This window comes from Rhinolophus sinicus, chromosome 16 (genome assembly GCF_057876585.1).
Source record: "Rhinolophus sinicus isolate RSI-liver-muscle chromosome 16, RSI-T2T, whole genome shotgun sequence".
In the NCBI taxonomy this organism is placed as follows: Eukaryota; Metazoa; Chordata; class Mammalia; order Chiroptera; family Rhinolophidae; genus Rhinolophus; species Rhinolophus sinicus.
In genome coordinates this window covers 75,530,344-75,551,453 of record NC_142516.1, presented here as the reverse complement: position 1 = coordinate 75,551,453, position 21,110 = coordinate 75,530,344, and the positions used below count along the sequence as shown (strand labels likewise).

The window sequence follows — 21,110 nt, the reverse complement described above, 5'->3', positions numbered from 1 at the left end:
TTTCCAAGCCCTGATTCTCAGTAAGTGCGGCACTTTCTACTTTGGGTTTTCTGTTAATGGTACAATCATGTTACCAAAACCACAGGCTTAAAATTTTGCAAATTGTTCTCCCTCATCCAACAGTTCCTTCTACTCCCCTTTTATATCCACTTTCACACGTTTTTTTAAACTCTATTCCTGCTATCCTCTACTCTCATCTAGACTACTATCATTATTTCCTGTGGTGGTTAATTTTATGTGTCGACCTGGCAGGTGTATTTGGGTGAGATTGGTGGCCTTTTGGATAAGAGGATTACCCTCCAATGATGTGAGTGGGCCTCGTTCAGTAAGTTGAAGGTCTGAACAGAACAGAAAGACTGGCTGCCCCAAGCTGGAGGGAATTCTCCAGCAGACTGCCTTCGGGCTTCAGTGGTACTACTGGCTCTTCTGGGTCTCCAGCCAGTCAGCCCACACTGACGATTCTGTACTCATCAGCCTTCACATCTGTGAGCCAATTCCTTATAAATCTCCTGCTATATATAAAACATATCCTATTGGTTCCGGTTCCCTAGAAAACCCTTCCTAATACAGATTTTGGCACTGTGAAATGACACGCTACTGGAACAATTCGTAAAAATGCGCAAGTGGCTTTGGAACTGGAATTTTAAAGGCTGCAAGTGTTTTAAAGCTCATGTTGGCAGGAATATGGACATTAACAGTGATTCTGGCGCAGATGTAGATGGAAATGAGGAACATGTTATTGGAAACTGGAAGAAAGGCAATCCTTGTTAGAAAGTGGCAAAAAAACAACAACCCTGGCTGAATGTGCTCTCAAGCTTTGTGGAAAGCAAAACTTGTGGGTGACAACCATGGATATTCAGCAAAGGAGATCTGTAAGCATAATTTTGAAGGTGCAGCCTGGTTTCTCCTTCTTGATTACAGTAAACTATCAGAGGAAAGAGATGAATTGAAGAAGGCATTTTTAACCAAAAAGGAACTAGAAACTAAACATTTGGAAAATTCTAGGCCTCTCCATATTGCAAAAACGTGAGAAAGCATGTTCTGAAGACAACCAAGGGTGTGGTTGGACAAGCAATTTCATGAAGATACTACCCACAGATTTGATTTGCAGAAACCAGAAATTGTAATGGGATCACATCAGCAGAAACAGTCCGTTTAGACTAAAAGGGGACAGCCACAGAATGAGAAAAAGGCAGGCTTTCAGGTTTCTGGACTACAGGACTGAACAACCGAGGTAACTGGCTGCAAACATGTCTCATCCTTCAAGAAAAGGGAAGCATGACCTTGAGGACAATGCAGAGATCGGAAGGCTGCCGCCGCTGCTACCACCACCACCACCACCACCACCGGCCCACGGGGCAGGGCTGTCTACTACTAGGTTTCAGAGGATGGAGCTGCCTCCGTGGCTTCAGTGGACCAGGCCACCACAGTCCATGACCTCAGGGGCAGGGCTGCCACCTGGGGCCAAGGAGATGGGACTGCCTCCCCAGTGGGTTCGCAGAGCAGACAATGGACATGATTCTCGTGCCTGGAGATCTAATGGCTTTTGCCTTGGTAGGTTTTGGACTTGCTTAGGACCTGTCACCCGTCTCTTCTTTCCAATTGCTGCTACTTGAAATGGAATGTCTATCCTATGCCTGTCCCACGACTGTATTTTGGAACCAAATAACTTGTCTGCTTTCACAGGTTCACAGTTGGAGAGAAATTTTGCCTCAGGATGAAATGTCACCCACATCTGATTTAGATGAGACTTTGGACTTGGAACTGATGCTGGAATGGGTTAAGACTTTGGGGGCTGTTGGGATAGGATGAATGTGTTTTACATGTGAGGACATGAATACTGGGCAGCCAGGGAGCAGGATGTTATGGACTGAATTATGCCCACCTCCCCACTTCCCAGCCCCCACCAAATTCTGTATGTTGAAGTGCTATCTCCCAACATGACAATCTCTGGTAAAAGGACTTTATGGAGTAAACCAAGGCTAAATGGGGTGGGCGGGGGGGGGGGGCACTTAATCCAATAGGACTGGTGTTCTCACAAGAAGAAGAAAAGACACTAGAACTGAGTGTACACAGAAGACAAGGACGAGGCGGCTGTCTGCAAGCCAGGAAGAGGCCTCACCGGACACCAATCCGCCAGTACCTGACTTTGGATCGCTAGCCTCCAAAACTGTGAGAAAACAAATTTCTATTGTTTAAACCACACGGTTTATGGTACTGTTAGGTACATTTCCTAATGAATCTCACTTTTCATTTGATAATCCCATCTTCACACTGACATCAGTTTTCTTCCCAAAACAAAGAACTAATCATATCAAATCCCCTTAAAGTTTTAACTGGTTATCAGCCAACTTCAGGGTTTTTCAACCTCAGCACTATTGACATTTGGAGCAGGACAATTCTTTGCTGTGGGTGCTGTCCTGGGCATTTCAGGATGCTCGGGAGCATGCCTGGCCACCATATGCACCTCTCCCCCCAAGTTGTGAAAAACAAAAAATGTCTTCAGCTATTGCCAAATGTGTAAAACCACCCTGAATGAACACCTCAGGTTATTGAGAATAACCTCAATTGCTTGTCATTTTTTAAGAAATGAAATAACCAATGTTGGATTTTAATTATTCATTATTTTAAATTGTAGTAAAATATACAAAACAAAAATTTCCATTTTAACCATTTTTGTTCATGCATAATTTTCCTGGTTTCATTTACTTCTCCATGTTTTCTCATAGCTCACTGAGCATTTTTAAGACAGCCATTTTAAATTCTTTGTCAGGAGATTCAAAGACCTATGTTTCTTTAGGGCCAGTTTCTAGAGATAATTTTAACCACTTTTAAGTGTACAATTCAGTGGTATTAAAAAAACTCACATTGTTATGCAACCATTACTATTTATTACTAATTTTTACTATTTTTTTTCATATGTTAGGAAGATCTGTTATTAGACATGTAAAATGTTTATAATTGTTAGTTTCTTGCTGTGTTGAAACTTTTATTAATATATAATGTCCTCTTTTGTCTCATAATCTTTTTAAATTAAAGTCTATTTTGTCTGATATTAGTATAATCACCGCTGCTCTCTTTTGGTTACTATTTACATGAAATATCTTTTCCATCCTTTCACTTTCAACCTATTTGTGACTTTGGATCTAAACTGAGTCTCTTTTAGTTAGCATATAGTTGATTATTTTTAAGTCATTCTTTCAATCTCGTCTTTTGATTAGAAAGTTTAAACTTAAGATACAATAATATTAGCCTTTATAACTGTCAGACATATTTACTTTTACCAGAGATCTTTATTTCTTCATATGGCTTTGAGTGACTGTCTAGTGTCCTTTCATTCAACCTTTCTTGCAGGGCAGGCCCAGTGGTAGTAGCAAACTCTCGCAGCTTTTAGTTATCTGGGAATGTCTTCATTTCTCCCTCATTTTTCAGGGAAAGTTTAGCCAGATGTAGGATTTGTGTGTGAGTTTTTTTCCTTCAGCACTTTGACTATATCAATCCACACTGCCTTCCGGCCTCCAAGGTTTCTGATGAGAAATCTGCTGACAATGTTAATGGGATCCCTTGTAGGTGATAAGCTGATTCTCTTGTTGCTTTCAAAATTCTCTTTGTCTCTGACTTTAGATTATTGATTATAATGCATCTTGGTGTGGGTCTCTGAGTTTATCCTGCGTGGAGTTCACCGAGTTTCTCCGATATTTACATTTATGCCTTTCCTGCAATTTGAGAAGCTTTCAGCAATTATTTCTTCAAATAATCTTTCAGCTCCTTTCTCTCCCTTTGCCCTTTGGGACTCCCACCATCTATAGATTGGTCCACTTTATGATATCGCAGAGGTCCCTCTTTTTTTTCAATCTTTCATTTTCAATTCTTCAGACTTGATCATTTCAATTGTCCTGTCTTCAAGTTTGCTGATTCTTTTTTCTGCCTGCTTATGAATCTCACCAGCAAATGTTTCACTTCAGTTACCGTACATTTCAGTTCCAAAATTACTTTTTGATTCCTTTTTATTTTCTATCTCTTCATTGATATTTCCATTTTGTTCATATGTTTTCTTGACTTTGTCCATTTCTTGTAGCTCTCTGAGCACCTTTAAGATAGCTGTTTTAACATCTTTGCCTAGTAAATCCACAATCTGGTCTTTCTCAGGGATAGTTTCTGTTGATTCTTTTTTTTTTCTCCTTTGAAGGAGTTATACTTTCCTGTTTCTTTCTATACCTTGTGACTTTTTGGTGAAAGCTGGACATTTGAATCTTATAATGTGGTAATTCTGGAGATTAGATTTTGGCTATTCCCTAGATTTGCTAGGTTTCTTTTTTTCAACGTTGGATATTTCTTAACAAAAATATATTCCTTCTCTTCTGAATCAACTATCTAACAAGAGGAGAAAAGCCAAATAAACCCTAGTACATTCATCATACAATGTATTATTACAGTCATTCATTCATTCAATAAATTTTTATTAAATTCCAAGCATTATTCTAACAGTTAAGAACACAACAATTTGTTAAAATATAAACTCCAAAAGACAAGCTCTTGGAGTTTGCTCTGCTCACTGACAGAACCTAGAACCTACCAAACAGTAGGCACTGAATAGTTGATGAATAAATGAATGCATTATATGTAATAAGCTTTTGTAGGGTTACCTATGAGAACAATTTAATTTACTATACTTTTCATATGAAATGACGGTTTTAAAAGCATTCTTTATAGGTACAGCTTTTTAATGTCAAACACACCTCAAAAAAGTGATTTTAAAAGCAACTTACAAAAGAAAAAGAGCATTCTTTAAAAACAAAGGCAGCTTTATGTGTCCTGGCATATAATGTAAATGAGTATGGTGTTTCTACACATATATACATATATGCTCACACACATACACATCCACCATGCTTTAACCAACCCTAGAAACATACCTTTACAATGTACTGCAATGGCACCCTCGGCATTTTCACAAATATCGAGAAATTCTTTGACGATGGCATCAGTAGGTGTGCTGCCATCCGCAAAGAAAAGATCATAGTGATCGAAACCAGCATTTGTAAAGTGTTTGGCATTATACATCCTTTTATTCAGACGGATAATGGTAGTAACGTTGTGATTCTTAAAATAGGAAATATAAGCCTCAGGAGAATGTTGGTGGTAACCTACATAAAGAAATTAACAGATGTTACACAATGCAGAAAGAAAATAATGGATAACAATTTTACCTGTAATTGTGTGGAAACAGTGTCTAGGCTAGGGAATGAATACCAATTTGATTACAACTGTAAAAAAATTTAAAAAGCTAAAATCCAGGCAAAACGATGTGCTAAAATGATTGAGTACACTTAAATAATTAAGACCATCAAGCTTATTAGTTTAAAACTCTTGGGCCTGTTTCAAAAGAAAAAAAAAAAGGATGGATACTTTTAATAGCAAAACTGTACTTGTCCCATATTTTTGCATACCACTTTCAAGTCTGGTTCTTGAATGAGGTCCACAGAAGGCAATAAATTGATCTGGTATTATCCAATTTAAATCTCCATTTTCTGCTTTCTGCAATGGGAAGAACAGCACAATTCATTTTAAGACTTAAATCTGCCCTCCACGCCCCTTTTTTCAATACTGAGTGTCTGCAGAACTTCAAATCCATTTGCTCTATCACAAAAGTTATTTACAAATGACCATGAGACACAAAACTAAAATTTAGCCTGCTATGAGTATTCCCGAGGAATAGTTAGTTATCTTCTCCCAGTCCTAATCATTTTCTATTAACAGCACTTCTTTGCTAGGGTATCCAGACTTTGGAAAATAGAGCTGATTACTGCTATCCAAAATATACCTAGGAACTTTGGTTATTTTATCCAAGTAAATTCTCAATATGAGTAAATTCCAATATGAACAATCTTGACTCATTGAACAAAGGAGAAAAAACGATCTATTTAGGCTCCTGGCTTCTCAATATCTACTTTTTATTTGTAGAGAGACATCTTCCCATCATTTTGCTAGCTATTTAATAAGATAGCAATGAAAAATTTTCACTAAACCACCAGGAAAATTGAAATTATAAGTATACTGAGATCACAGTATGTCTCTAGAAAAAAAAAAGAATATAAACTGAAATTTAAAACACTTTACCTCCTGGTATTAAGTCCTTTGGGTTGAGTTACCATAACAATTATTCTAAATTCAAATTTAACAACAATAGGAATGGTTACACAAAGACTTACCACTCCATTATTAGTGAGAATGTCTGCTCAAGATAACTACAATAGGATAAAAGGATAAGATTCCACAAGCATTCTTGGCTGAAAAAGACCTCTAGCATAAGCATCCTATTCATTATCCATTTGGAGGGAGGAATAAATGGTAGAATCAAATTCATTTGCCTTTTAAAAAAAATACACTGCATGAAAAAGCATTGAGGACATCTGCAGTTTTGCCTGCCTGGACTCTCTTCTTTCTTTTTTGGTCTGTGTGGCTTGAGAGTTGACCCCAGCACCCACCTCCCAGGAGGACCAGTCTTCTACACCCACCCAACCCCCACCCTAACCAGGAATCAGCATGATTGAGGGCTAGGGACATGATCTAAGTCAGGCCAATAAGAAGACTTCATGAGTCTTCGGCTGGAGCCATAAATGCTCTTTTCTGGTTAGTTTGCCAAACAGGTGAATTGAAGCTGCTGGTGGCCATCTTTATCTACTGAGGACTAGCCTGTGGACAAAGCCAGCTTCAGCCCAAATTTGGTTAAGTGTCTGAGTACCTGAATTTGGTCATGAGTGAAGGTACACTTGCTCCTGGCCTTTTTACTTACTAGGTAAATCAATAAATTTTCCCATTTTTATTTAAGTCATATTTGTTTACTTTCTGTAATTTGCAACCAGAAGTGTCCTGACTTCATACAAACATTCATGATAAAAACAATTTCCATAGGTAATTAGATGTATCATGACTATTTGGGCATCTCATCAGATCCTATGCTAAGGGTTTTACAAACATTATCTCATTTAATAAGAAAGTCATCAATACTAAAGAAATTTAAACTGAACATTAAAGAAAAATGCCTGGAGCACACTCATTCACTCTGGAAGGACACATCCAATGCAGAAAACCCCACTAAGAACTGGGACTGATAAAGGTTTGACTTTTTTTTTTTTAATTCTATACACATCTAAATTGTTCAATATTTTTAAAACAAAAATATTACTTCTGTAAGCAAAACATGAATAAGAGTTAAAAACAATATCCTTGAAAACTTACTTCATAGTATTCATATTCGTCAAGGTTAAATGAGTTGAAATTAAGGAAGCCATACTGCATTGCCTAAAATCCAAAGGAAAGCTTTTAAGAACAAAGGTGCAAATAAGTAAACAATTTCCAATCCAATTTTCTAATATCAAAAATCAGGAGGTACCCCCCCCAAAAAGCATTATTATATTTAGATTATGTTCCAGTGAATAGTTCTCAAAGGAGGTAGGATATGTCTTTTAAAGGCTTCCATTATCTGGAAAATTAGTTATAATAGTATTTTAATGAGATTTGATATTTTATTTTCCTTCACAATCATCCTATCTATGTAGAGCTAAATAACCAAGTCTTCAAAGCAAACCTAATTTATCAGCTCAACACTACTCAGGCTTCAAATATAATGCACAACCCAATGGTTCCTAAATAAATAATAAAGGGGAAAGAAATGGCAGTTTATCCCAAACAAATCCTACACTTCATAAATATCTCCACTTTCAAATTCTTCTAAACAGTCTTGAATTAAGAGATGAATGTTCCTTCTACTAAAAGCCGAGATCAACACTAAAATCCAAAATTTTAAGGGACAAAAAACTTCTTTCAACAAGAAAAAAAATACACATTTTCTGCTCTCTTCTGTAGCCTGACTTTGAGCTCAGTGGGCAGAGCATGCTAAGAGAAATAAGCAAAGGATCTCTTTTCTGAAACAAAAATGAGCTGGCGGCCTCTGAGAAGTATTCTCTGAGCCAGACAGTATGTAAGTAAGAATTTCTGACCAACAAGGTAATCTTGGTTCAAAAGGGGTGACTCTGTAAATAAATTTTCCAATTTTAAAGTACTGAAATATGAATGAAAAATATGAATCCTATAATACCAACGAAACGTCCTCATTTTACGAAATACACCCATTTAAATTCTAATTCCAACACCAAATCCATGATGAATTTTATTTCCTTGATTCAAAATATTCAATACATGTCATGATTTTTGGACTAGAGATGTTCTTAACAGAATGATACAATAAAATGCAGTTTACAGGAAATTTCTATTCTCTTTTGAAATTCATACGGAGATCCTATTAGAAGTCGCAGCAAAATTAAGACAATTACCTTTATAAATGTTTCATGTATGCAATATTCTAATCAGTCACAAATAAGAAATATTTAAACTGAAAATCAGAAACTGTTGACTCTTGAGTAAAATTAAATATAGTGTGAAAAGAGCAATCTTTGACCTGTAGTTCCAGCTAATTAGACTTTGTATATAATATCTGATTAAAAAACAAAATAAAACCCGAAGTCAAGAAATAATAGAATGTTATAGTAGACCATGTCCCAGGCCCTCAAAGTTTTTCTGCTCATTTTTTAAAGGTGGTGGGAGAAAGAAGGAAGCCCCAGGGTCAGGACGGGTATGTCTGCCTACATAAGCAGTTCCATGGGGTCCATCTGACAGGGACTGTAACCGCAACCCAAAGGGATCATTTATACCTACTGTCCCTCGTCTCCTGAGGGCCTCCTCTATCCATTTTACCTGCCTCAACTGAGGCCTGAGGGAGCTGCCTCATAGCCTGTGAGGACCACCTTAGTGAGCTTCACACATCAGTCACTGGTCTCCAACCCAAAGGAATTAAGTCCCATACCTCAATGCCTGATATAGGGAGAAAGTATACTAATTAATCTCTGAATCTGTATATGAATTAGTCCTCCCATTTTAATCCACAAAATTTCTGTCAAAATTCTCAGAAAGCCACCATGTTTCATTATACAAGTCAACCTGTGTTCCTTTCACCTCTGAAAATGGAAGTAACATAAAAACCTGAGATGTTGTTGAAGGCTTATTGACCCATGGTCTACTGATTTACAATTGTAGTTTCTTGTGCGGGCAGCCCTGACATCCAAGAAATATACCCCAGGGAGTGAGAGTTATAACCATGGTCTGCTGCATCACCTAACTCCAGGGGACCCTGTTCATTTGGAATGTGATGTGAAAGGTGGCCTCTGGAGACAAAGACAGCAAGCAGCCCTGGTTATAAAACACAGGCATTATTTTAAAACAGCTTTGACAAAGCAGTACTGACCTACTTAGTTTTATATAAAATCGAGTAACAAACTAATAGGCTGTACAAATTATGTTGAATTAGAAATTGATGGCTTGAAGACACAAAAACAAAGTGTTTGACAGTTACTGTGTTAAAAATTTGTCTGTTGTAAATAGGATTGATGGGAAGCAGACCCATAAAAATACATAAAGAAAACTTAGAAATCAGTAATCTGTTTTCTTTCTGTTTTTCTCTTGAAATCACAACACACTCAAACCCAATTCTGGGTTTAGAACCTAATTACACAACTCTGATTGTCTCCTGTTGCTCAAGTGCCTTTTCCCCCAACTCGTGCAGAGAAGCATTCGGATTCAGAATAAACTGTTTTGTGGTTTGGTATCACTCTGGTATTAGTGGGAAAATGGGATACCCCTGACACGCACATCTGGGAAGATGTTTGGGGAAGAAGGCCTAGTCTTCCTTGGACTGCCCTTTAGTTCCCCAACACAGCAGCAGGCACATACAGGAATCCTGCAAGTCACTTACCTTCTTCACGGCATGAAAACAGTCGAGAAGTGTAATGTAGAAATTGCAGCTCCCATAGGCAGCATCTCTGAAATCCCAAAAGCATTGAAATACATAGCTCAGTTAATTTAATGTTCGGCAGGACACTTAGCTTAAGACGAAGCTGACTAGAATTTACAATCAAACACACACTCAGATCAAGCCTCAAAAAAAAAAGGGGGAGGGAGGTACCTGCTGTTTGGCTTTTAAATAAAAGATAAGTCACTGTTATAAGTTTTACTTCAGTTTCTATCTACTCCAGTAGATAATGTTTTATAGACGTAGATCAATAATGACCACTTCCTAAATTTTAAATGATCTCGCTGGATGATTTCTGGTTTTGATGGCTGCGCTTCAAGAGTTACTTCTTCGGTTCAACTAATCAATAATATGGACCTTGCCCCCAAAAAGGCAAGGCATTTGAATTTTCTCTTCATACTGGAAAATACCATATCAAACTGTTACCAGGAAAGACTGCTTTTTGATTCTGTATATATGTATATCTGTGTGTGTGTGTGCGTGTGTGTGCGCACGCACATGTGTGTAAGCATGTGTCTTTGTGTATATCTCCATCAAGTAGGAAAAAAAGGTAATATCTGAAATTCTAGGTGCAAGCTAAAAAGCGTTTTGCTACTCTCATTGTGCTTTTACAATTTTTAACAATTTAACTGGATAACTTCTTTCTTATTCTTAAAGGGCAACAGTGCCAATAAAACCAAAAGAACTAAGGTGTCAACTGCCTTTAGTAGAAATTGCTCTACTCTTGGGAAACGTTAAGTTAGTTTTCAGATAACTCTGCACCACTTATCAATAATCCTACTACACCTCTTAATATCAGTTAAGATTTCATCCAGAAAAATAAGACATTCCTCCACTCCCACCTGCTTCTCCTTTTTGACTACCTTGAGCCATTACAAAGCAAAAATTCTTGGAATTAGGCAAAATAAAAGTTAATTTAATTATGATCATTCTACACATGCCAAATAACGGTGCCTACCTAAATGGTAACTATTTGATCCCTAGGTGGACCTGAAGCCATCCACTGCTTGCCTTGGTTGGGTTTTCACATGGTAACACTACTTACCTGAACAATTAAACTACACATCTAAAATTCTTAAGTCTTGCACAAACCTTAAGAATGCAGATGATTATAGCAACATTAAGCGAACAATGAGGAAAAGTAAGGGCACCCGTCTCAGCTAAAATAGTCTTGCCCTCCCCTGAACCGGTTAGAATTACTGAGGCATGCTGTATGGTGGCCTCTGTGAGGACTGCACACAAGACCTGACAACATGCTTTTTTTCTTTTATGAGCTTCTGAATTTAAAAGCTGTTCTCCTACAAGCTGGAAACAGTCTCTATTTTATCAAGAGCATATTGACAATATTCAGGAAGGAGAAAAGCATGATGACCTACAGCAGTGGCTCTCAGAGTGGGGTCCCTGGGCCAGCAGCATGGGCATCACCCAAACTGTTCATAGAAAGGCCAGTTCTCAGGCTCCACTCCAGACCCGCAGATCAGAAGTTCTAGGGGTGGGGCCAGGATAGTTTTGTTCTAACAGGTCCTCCAGGTGATCGGGATGTGTTCAGTTTAAGAATCACTGAGCTACAGAATCAACACAAATACTTGTTTTGTAGAAATAACGTTTTGATGACATAAGGAATGTTTTAGAAAGAGAAGTTAAGAAAATGAATTAGTTTAGTCTAAACCAGAGTGTCCATACTGTGTCCCACGGGCCAACTGCAGCCCGCAATCCATTTTTAATTGGTCCGCAGCAAATTCCAAAAATATATTTAGTTTACTTAAATAAACCAGGTGAGGCAATACGTACTTCACCTCGAGTGAGTGGCCCGGCTGTTTGTGTATTTTACCCCATATGGCCCTTAGTAAAAAACGTTGAAAAAAGTTTGGACACCCTGGTCTAAACCAAAAGCATTAGTGGAAATAAGGTGAACTCTCAAGTTACATCTCAATGTTTTTAACCGTATCTCCTCAGTTAGCTACAATTATTATCTTCTTAACCTACTGATAATTCTTTTCTAATCAAGTTAAGGCATGTCAAGTCAATCTGTGTGACGACTTGATACATTTATTCAATGCATATTTTTTGAGAACCTACTGTGTGCAAGCCCTGCTCTAGTCAGTGATGATTCAACAAGCTCTGATCTGGGCGCGGCTACAGTTCTGCCTCAGTCATCACACTAGCTGAAGAGACAACAAGAATCTCTCTTTATCCCTTCATGTTTATTTCATTAACACTTCCTTTCTCCCACCCAAGCAATCAGGTTTCTTGAAACCAACAGAGTAGCATCTATGACTCTGGACGTAAGCCTCTGGGAGAAGGGGGAGGGCTTGGCACCATGATCCTTTAACAAACTTAGAAAACCAGATGAGAATCAATGGAGTACTGCTTAGAAACTGCAAAACAATATCAAATACCAGTTTTTAAAAATAACAGCTTTCACATGAGATTGTATTCATAATAGCCCAAAACTAAAAATAACCCAAGTACTCATCAAAACGACAATGAGCAAATAAATTGTGATCTATTCATAGAATGGAATGCTACAAAAGCAATAAAAAAAAAGAATTATTGACACCTGCCACAACATGGTTAATCTCATAGCTAGTATGTGTTTAACAAGCGAGATCCCAGCTCTCCAAAATGCATACTGTATGAGTCCATTTACACAAAGTTCAAAGGCAAGAAAAACTAACTGATGGTGGCAGAAGTCACAGTAGCGGTTACTTAGGGGGTTTGGGGGTGGGTTACTGACTAGAAAGGGTGCAAGGAATCTTCAGGGGTGCTGGCAACGTCTGTATCTTGAACTGGGTGGTACATGCCCAGTATATATACATGTAAAAGTTTACTGTGTTATGCACATAAGATTAGTGGGATTTTTAATTGTATGTAAGATATACATCTAAAAAAATAAAAAAAAATGAATGTTCAACAAATGTTAGCTAAGGACCAGGCACTATACCAAGTGTCTTAGATACACGATATTACTTAATCCTCTCAACGGCATTAGACAGATACAACTATCATTCCTACTGACAGACTAGGAGACCAAGGCTCACATTTGTGAAGAACCACAGAGATCAGTGGCAGAGACACTGTCAAACTCCCATCTATTTGAAGTCAATAGCTAAGCTACTAATAGCTAAGTAATATCACCTCTCAAGAAAAAAGAGAGCAAAGACAAAAAAAAAATAATAATTAAGCAGCAAAGGAGTAGTGTACGTAATATCAAAGAATAAAAGTACTATATGCTCTTCATAACAAAAACCCATAGAAAATGCTGAACTATATACCATTTTTCACTTAGACAGGCAAAGAAATAGTTAATATAATTCATTAAGAAACTATACATGTATATATACATATGTAAACTCAGTGGTTAAAGAATAATATCTAAGTTGAATTAAATCTAATTAAATATTGCTATGGAGCATAAAAGTTATTAACTATAAATAAATAAATGCTATTCTTGCACAATCCCTTGTTAACAATACTTTGTTAGCAGTTGTATTTACTCTATGCACTTGAACTGGCAAAGATAGAAGGCTACAATGCAATTTCTTTCAAAATATTATCAGGCTTTATTAATTCCGATTGGCCTACTTTCTAATCAGTAAGTTCTATAGAACAGTGTAAAATGTGGTAAAGCACCAGATTTTTAAATCTGTCAGAGGTGGATGCTTTTGTAAAACACAATAAATATAAAATACAATACTGTACTACTACATATGCAATTATCTTATTTTTGTAAATAAAAATGAATTACTAGAAAAATGGAAGGAAAAAAATATGAGCTCAAATCCTTCTATTATTTGATTCCACAGACATAATATAGTCTATGTATTTATAAATTACTATAAAAGTCTCAAAATCTTACTCTCAATCCCTGTACGTAGGCTAGTAACAAAAAGCTCACTCTGGCCCCATTTCACAGGTCCCACTTTGAGAAACAATGCTTTAGATAAATCAAGTACCTGGCATCTGTGACTGAAGAGATTCAAATTTCACAAACCTAGCCAAGCCCTGTTTATTAGGGAATTACTTACTTCCGCTACTGGGACCAGGAGTAACTAACTTCACTTCTCAGTGCCAAACTTAAATAATTTTAAACACAGCTTTAGCAAATAGTAAGCAACATTTATTCCATTTTTGGCCCCTGTATTTAAATCAACATAAACTTTATTTTACATCAACAGTGTTTCACAGATCTTCGCTTACATTAGGTAAAATAACGTGAGCTTATTCATATTTCAGGACTTTGTGGTATAAACTTTAAGAATGGCACCACTATAAAGGATTACCAATATACTGAAAAGTTCCATAGAACAAAATTATCACTGTATATCAGCATGCCTGTCACTAAGGGACCACAAACACAAGCATTTCTGCTAAATAAAGGAAGTACATGGTTGCCATTATATTTTAGGTTGAGAAAATGGAGCATTCTTCAGTTTAGAAAAAACCCCTTCCTACCCACCTGAAATAACAGAATATTTGAGATGATCCACGTGCTAGGAAGAAAGGGTGTGATACTGGTTTCAAAGAAATTCATTTGCTAAATCACTAATATACAGTCTTGAGTGCAATATATAACTGAGCTCTACAGACTGTCCTAACAAATCTCTATGTCATAGAGTTAAGTCCCTGGACAGTCCTACAAAGTTATTTAAGGGGGAGATTCTGCCTAGGGTTAGGAAGAGCTATCCCAAAGAAGGAAAAACCATCCCTTCAAAATCAGGCATTCAAGGTGTATGCAACAACCCTCTAGCTACTGATTTATGGATGGAAGAATGATGCAATATTTGAAATTGTCCACACAGCACGCAACAAGTAAACTTATTTCACAAATTTATTACACATTCAGCACCATGTAAGTATTTAGATTATATAGCTAAGTCAAGTATCTTGGCAGAGAATCTTTTAGAACTTAATTTGATTTAAAGGAAAAAATACAGTTTTTTTTCCCAAAATATCTTCAACATGATCGTATAGTAAGTTTGAGAAGAGAATGAGATGTCATCCCTTTATGTAAAGAATTACTTATCAACCACCTCTATGACAGAGAATCTGGTTTTTCTAGTAGTGGTGTTACATTAGCAACCTCACCCACTCTCTGCTGGCTGTGTCCCTAGGGAAAAAAGGGTTAGTTTTTACTCCAGAAACTAACTCCTGACTATGGGGAAAACTTATTTCTTCACTCTTCAGAACTAGACTCCTCGGTAGTTTTGAGTAACGGTTAAGTCCAGGATTCTCACCTGATTATTCCATCTAGGACAATGGTTCTCAAGTATGAGTGATTCCATCACTACCCCTACCGCCACCAGGGACATATGGCAACGTTTGGAGGAGATACTTTTGGTTTCGACAACTGTTGAGGGGATGAAGGTGTTACTGGCATCCAGGGATACTGCTAAACATGCTACAATCCACACGACATCGCCCCCACAACAAAATATCAATACTATTACTGCTGAGTAACCTAGATAAAGGGTAATATTTGCACCCAACCTAAAATGACTATTTACCAGGTCTTGTTTTTTCAGAAACAACTACGCGAAGGTATTTCTGGCAAGGGCCTGATTAAACGAATCTACCATATCATTCTTATATTTACCTGAAAGGAATATAGGATGTATCTCCAAACATTAATTTTCTATATGCTTCTTCTGGAGTTCTCCCCAAATATATAACCTACATTTCAAAAGAGAAGAAAAAGGCAATTTACTTCTAAATGAAGACACAGTGCTGTCACTGCGAAGTTTTGTACGATTTCTACCCAGTCAAGTGAGCCTTCCCAAGGATCCTATGAGTCACCCAGCATCCTGTCAGTGAATTCCTTTTGTGTTTAAATCTGCCATAGCTCGAATGTGTTGCTTGCAATTAACACCTGTGACCAATAACTTTTCACAACAACCTTTTGGTGTAGAAAATATATAGTAAATTTAAAAACAGATTTTCTAAATCAAGATGTTAGACTGAGCACATGTTTTTGCCACACCTCTTTCCTAAAAATCCACTAAAATGAGAGTCAAGTGTGGGAGGGCATGGGGTTGGAGGATGGAATGGGATTGGGATGAGGTGGAAAGTGACACAAAAGCAAAACAACGATTTTGATTAACTCCATCCATTTAGCTTGAACTACTTATAATACTGCACAGGATTCCTATAAAACTGCATTTGTTTCTTATTTTCATTTGCTCTCCTTTATTTTCAGAAGTACGTTATGCTTCAGTTTTTATCTGGTAGAATACTGCAAGTAGATTCTTTAGCATTTGAGGTCCATCGTTGGTATTTCGTGCATTTCTAAAAATGTGTTGTTTTCTGCCCTGACATTTTTTGACTATGTATACAATTTTTGGTCTACAGTCCTTTTCTCTCAATAGTTTATAGATGTTGTTCCATTGTCTTCTCATTTCTAGTGTTGCAGAAGTATTTTACCGCATTCTCTCCTCCTCCTCCTAAGTAACCGGTTCTAGAAACTTGCGAGTTCTAGCATTTCACTGGCATCCTTGTAAATGAGTCATTCCGCTCCCATTAAGTTTGCCTGGGACTTTCTGAACCTCATTCTATCTGAAGGCACAAGACTTTTTCTAACTAGAATCTTCCAGCAGGGCAGGGCATTTTCAATTCATGCATGGAGGGGCAGGGAAGAGGCCACAAGCATTAGATTTGGCACACGTATCATTACCAAAATTAGACTCAATGCTAAAGCTTACTTTGGGATAATACACTTTAAATTTTAAATAATACACTTTAAATTAGACTCAATGCTAAAGCTTACTTTGGGATAATACACTTTAAATTTTGAGCAGTAAAAAGAAGTCACTGCAAAAGTTACAAATGTTTTATCTCCATTTCTTATTACATATGAGCTGTTTCCTTCAAGCAAATGTTGAGCATTCTGAAGTGAGGACCCATATCTTAAGTTTCCTTGTAACCTCTGGTTAATACATTATATATGGATTCTTGATTCACGATTTAATTCACTGAACCTAAATCTATTTATAATAGTTAGGAAATTTTTAAATAATTGATTAAAAGTTGATTTAAAAAGTTGATATAATTATATCATTGGATTAAGAGAAATTCTAAAAATCCAAGATCCAGCAGGATCTTTGAAAAATTAGAGAAGGACATGTCCTAAAGCAGTCCAGAGGGCATTTTACCAATTTTGTTTTAAGACTAATAAATGGACATTTCCCCCAATGTCTAGCCTAATTCTCAGTATGATTTCATCCCATTTACTCTAAAAATACAAAACTAGAAATAACTATACAGAATCGTATACCATTTATTTGTCTACAGCAGCATACAAACCAAAAAAGGCATATAACAAAGAACAATTAATTTCAAGAATAAAGGAATGCTTTGTTATCTAGTATCAAATTTTCAAGTCCACTACTACTGACTCATATAAGACAACAATTTATCACAAATTAACCACAAGGTCATCTATAACCTCACTCCTCATATTATATTTGCCTATGTATTACTTAATACACACAACCTTTTAAGCATCAACCTATGAATTGACTTTCTATTTTGTTACTATTTATTTTGAAAAACAGTATAACAATTCTTTTATGAAAAATTAAGAGCGTTTTTAAATCCAGCCCTTTCCTCCCACCCCAAATTTCCTCAGTCTCTTCTAGTCTCCAACATGCTTCACTTCTCTTCTAAGACTTACTAGATAACACTATTTATTCTCCGTTCTATTTTAGGACTTCCTAGTACACCCCCTCCAAAAAAACCACCCCTTAAACCAAAGAAAAACCAAACCAAATAAAAGAATAGCTTGGGGCCAATGAGGGTGAGAGTAGGGTTTGATTCATTTGTGTATATGTACATGTATATGTGCAGATATACACAATTTAAGTAAATTAGTTAAATGAAATCCAGTGACCTCTTTCAGATTTTCCCTAAATTTCTAATAAGACCTTTCTTAAATTATATAAATTTTTCCTTAAGCACTAGATTCATGATAATTCCTCCTCTTCAAGCCCAAACTTCTCTGGTTTCATTAATTACTAAAATTGCAATGGTATTATTTCCTTCTAACTTTCAAAAGAAAAATAGTCTCTAATACATTAAATAATGGTGGGTTAGCCTTGGAACACAAGTTCAACTCAAAGACCACAAGAACAATGTAACCTTTTTTACCTTTGGGCGGGGGGAGGGAGGAAACAAAACCTAAATTCCTAGTGATAAATTTTTTAAAAAATATAATTTTTAAATCCAGTTGGGACAAATACAACCAAAGGAAAATAAAGAACAAGAAAGAAAAAGAGAAAGTAAAAAAGTGAAAAATAACAACAAAACAAAATCTAGTTGGAGATGCCTGTATATGAATAGATAATTAGATAATGAGATATCTCATTATCTAATGAGATACGCTAAAGGAAATTTACAGATTCAAAATAAGTCTATTTACACAATGGTCTGAATGCCCCCCCATTCATATGTTGAAATCCTAAATTCCAAAAGGTAATGGTTATTAGTAAATGGGGCCTCTGAGAGGTGGTCAGCGGTAAGGGTGGAGCACTCAGAAATCAGATGGAGCACTGATAAAAGAGGCTTCAGAGAGCTCCCTCGCTCCTTCCACAAGGTGAGAGCCCTCACCGGGCCATACTGTCACCCCGATCTCAGACTCCCAGCCTCCAGAACTGTAAGAAACACATTTCTGTTGTTTACAAGTCTCCCTGACTCGTATTTTGTTACAGTAGCCTCAAAGGGCTAAGACACAACTATCAAAGAAATGTTTGCTAACAATCTATAATTATTAATTCTACATCCATTCACCTTTCCTAGTCAAAAGACCTCCCCAAAAGAAATTATTCTAAATTTGTTACTTAAAAAGAAGCCTATAAATGGCTCCTCTATTAACACAAATCCTCCTATCAGTAAAGTCTGAATCAATGCAATTTGATGACCCATCATCGTGTTCCCGGCAGTTTGGAAGCTAGGTGGCTTCTCACATCCTTTCGGTATATTTTCATGAGAAGCTATGTGTATAGAATGCCCACTCTAATTCCACATTGCTGTCCAAAAATAGGGAGGAAGACATGATGAACAAAAGAGCTACTGAACAGCTGTGGTAGCCAGCTTTCATACAGCCCCAATGATGCTCACCTCCTGGTGTTTCCATCCTCATGTGCCCCTCCCACAACAAACAGGGCGCCCTAGTGTAAGCAACAGGATATTGCAGTAATGGCAAAGTGTGACTTCTGAGGCTAGATCATAAAAGACATGTGCTTCTGTCTTGCTTTCTCTTGGATTCCTTACCCCAAGTAAATCAAGCTGTCATTTTGTGAGGGCACACAGCCAGACCATGTTGCAAAGAACCGATGGTCTTTTGCCAATGACCAACACTCATCTGCCAGCATGTGAATGGGCAGTCTTAGTGGACCCGGCGGCCCCAGTCAAGCCTTCAGATGACGAGAGTCCTGTTGGATCCAGAAGCAGACCCACCCAAGCTAGCAGGGCCCAGATACCTTCCCCATAGAAACTGTTTAAAAGAATGTTAATTATGGTTTTAAGTCACTAAGTGTTGGGGTAATTTGAAAGCCAGCAATAGATAATAAAGTAGTATAAACAGATAGGAAATGATCATTTCAGTTTGTTAAAAGTGGATTAAAACAAACCCCCAAAACGTGACAAGGCCAAGATGTTAAGGTAAGGAAGCCTAGCCCCATGGCTTAGGAAACATCAACAAGGAGACTGTCGTCCTGTCTCTCTCTGTGTCTCTCCCTCCCGCCTTCCCTCACTCCCTCCCTTTCTCTCAAGGAGCAAATAGCAATCTCACAAGACTGAAATATTGGGGTAGAAAATACCTGTGAAATTATCAGTGCTTTTCAAAGTCACAGTACAAGGTTCTGTTTTGCTGAACAGTACTGTGGCCATTTCTATGACTTGCACCACTTCCATTTCTTAAATTACCATCTGTCTGCCCCCACCCCTGTGAAAACTCCTGACTCTGGATTACTGATCCGTTTCAAAACCTGGGAGGGACTATGTTAACAATGGCTGAATTAGTGGACTTAAACAAAAGGATCACAACTCAATCATTTATATTTTATATCCAATCCTGACAATCCAGGCCTCAAACAATAAAACCCAATTATTTAGACATGTGCTTCTTTTATTCTATTCTGATATAGAACATTTGGAAGCCTGTGTACTTAGAAAGCCTTTGGTACAGTTTTAAAAACCGAAAACATCACACAGGTCATCATATCTGAGTCAAGAGAAAAGGGTATTTAAATACCACAACAAATGTGGCAGCCTGGTAAACTAGTAAACTATTTTCAAATATTCTTCCTTGAGAAATGTCACAACGTTTCCAGTATTTAACATCAGCCAGATGATATAGTCTTTTCTATGCCAAGAACACGATTCATCATTTTTTTAAAAAATCGCTCTCTCTAGATTAACACAGAATGTTCATGAATCAATGCAAGTTGGAAATAAGCTTAAAGATCCAACTACTGAATAAAAAAGGTGAGAAGGAAAAGACTATATATAATAAACAATTTTATGATAAAAAAAGTAAAAAAGATAAAATCACTTTCACAGTTTCTGCACAAATACTAGTAAGAAAAAAAATCCTAAATCACTTTTTTTAAAAAAATCAGATGGCTTTATATTTCAATAGTTTTCATTTTTCAAATTTCTTTTATTTATATATATTGTAGGTTGGTATAATGATCCCCCATTTAGATAAAGAGAAACTGGACGTCCAGTTTCAAATACATAGTAGCTACCAAGGCCAGACAGCTAACGATGTGAAGGAATGCCCTATAAAAGTGCACGTGGACATACTCCATTGGAGGTACGGACATTTGTTTAAGACAAAGCAAAAAACTTGGTATTTTTAATGAGACCTCCTAATTTTTAAACATTGGCAAAAACAAACTGCGAGTTATAAATACCGAGTTACATAAAATTGGCAGGCTACTACTTTCCAACCGGTGTTGTTAACTGCTCACCCAAGATCACGCTGCTTGTTAGTGAGGAAGAGGGCCTACTACTCAGGCCTTGTGTATAGACAAGAAGCCATACTCTCCATCTAAAAGAAGTACTAAAACAAGGATGGGATCCAAAATTCGGCAGAGCTTAAAAGTGCAATCTAGTATCATAAATGGTGAGAGGGCCATTTCTCTTTATTCTTAAAGTTAATAGCACCTAGCAAGTATGGCAGGTAGTGGAAACATGAGTTAGGCTAACCAGGGTAAAGAAAGAAGTAGAGTTGTGATGAGCAGTG

The 21,110-nt window shown here is 37.1% G+C and overlaps 1 protein-coding gene across 15 annotated transcripts in view; it reads right to left on the bottom strand.

Annotated features, from left to right (window-relative positions):
- Positions 1-21,110, bottom strand: part of CDC14B (cell division cycle 14B) — an 82,321-nt gene that overhangs the window by 20,788 nt on the left and 40,423 nt on the right. For 14 of the 15 annotated variants that reach the window (XM_074330265.2, XM_074330260.2, XM_074330263.2 and 11 more), the window contains 5 exons: positions 15,465-15,541; positions 9,812-9,878; positions 7,243-7,305; positions 5,451-5,538; positions 4,917-5,147 (listed from right to left, as the gene is read on the bottom strand). In XM_074330265.2, coding sequence (XP_074186366.1) covers positions 4,917-5,147; positions 5,451-5,538; positions 7,243-7,305; positions 9,812-9,878; positions 15,465-15,541 — 526 coding nt within the window. The remainder of the gene's footprint in view (positions 1-4,916; positions 5,148-5,450; positions 5,539-7,242; positions 7,306-9,811; positions 9,879-15,464; positions 15,542-21,110) is intronic. The other variant, XM_074330262.2, reaches the window with a different exon arrangement.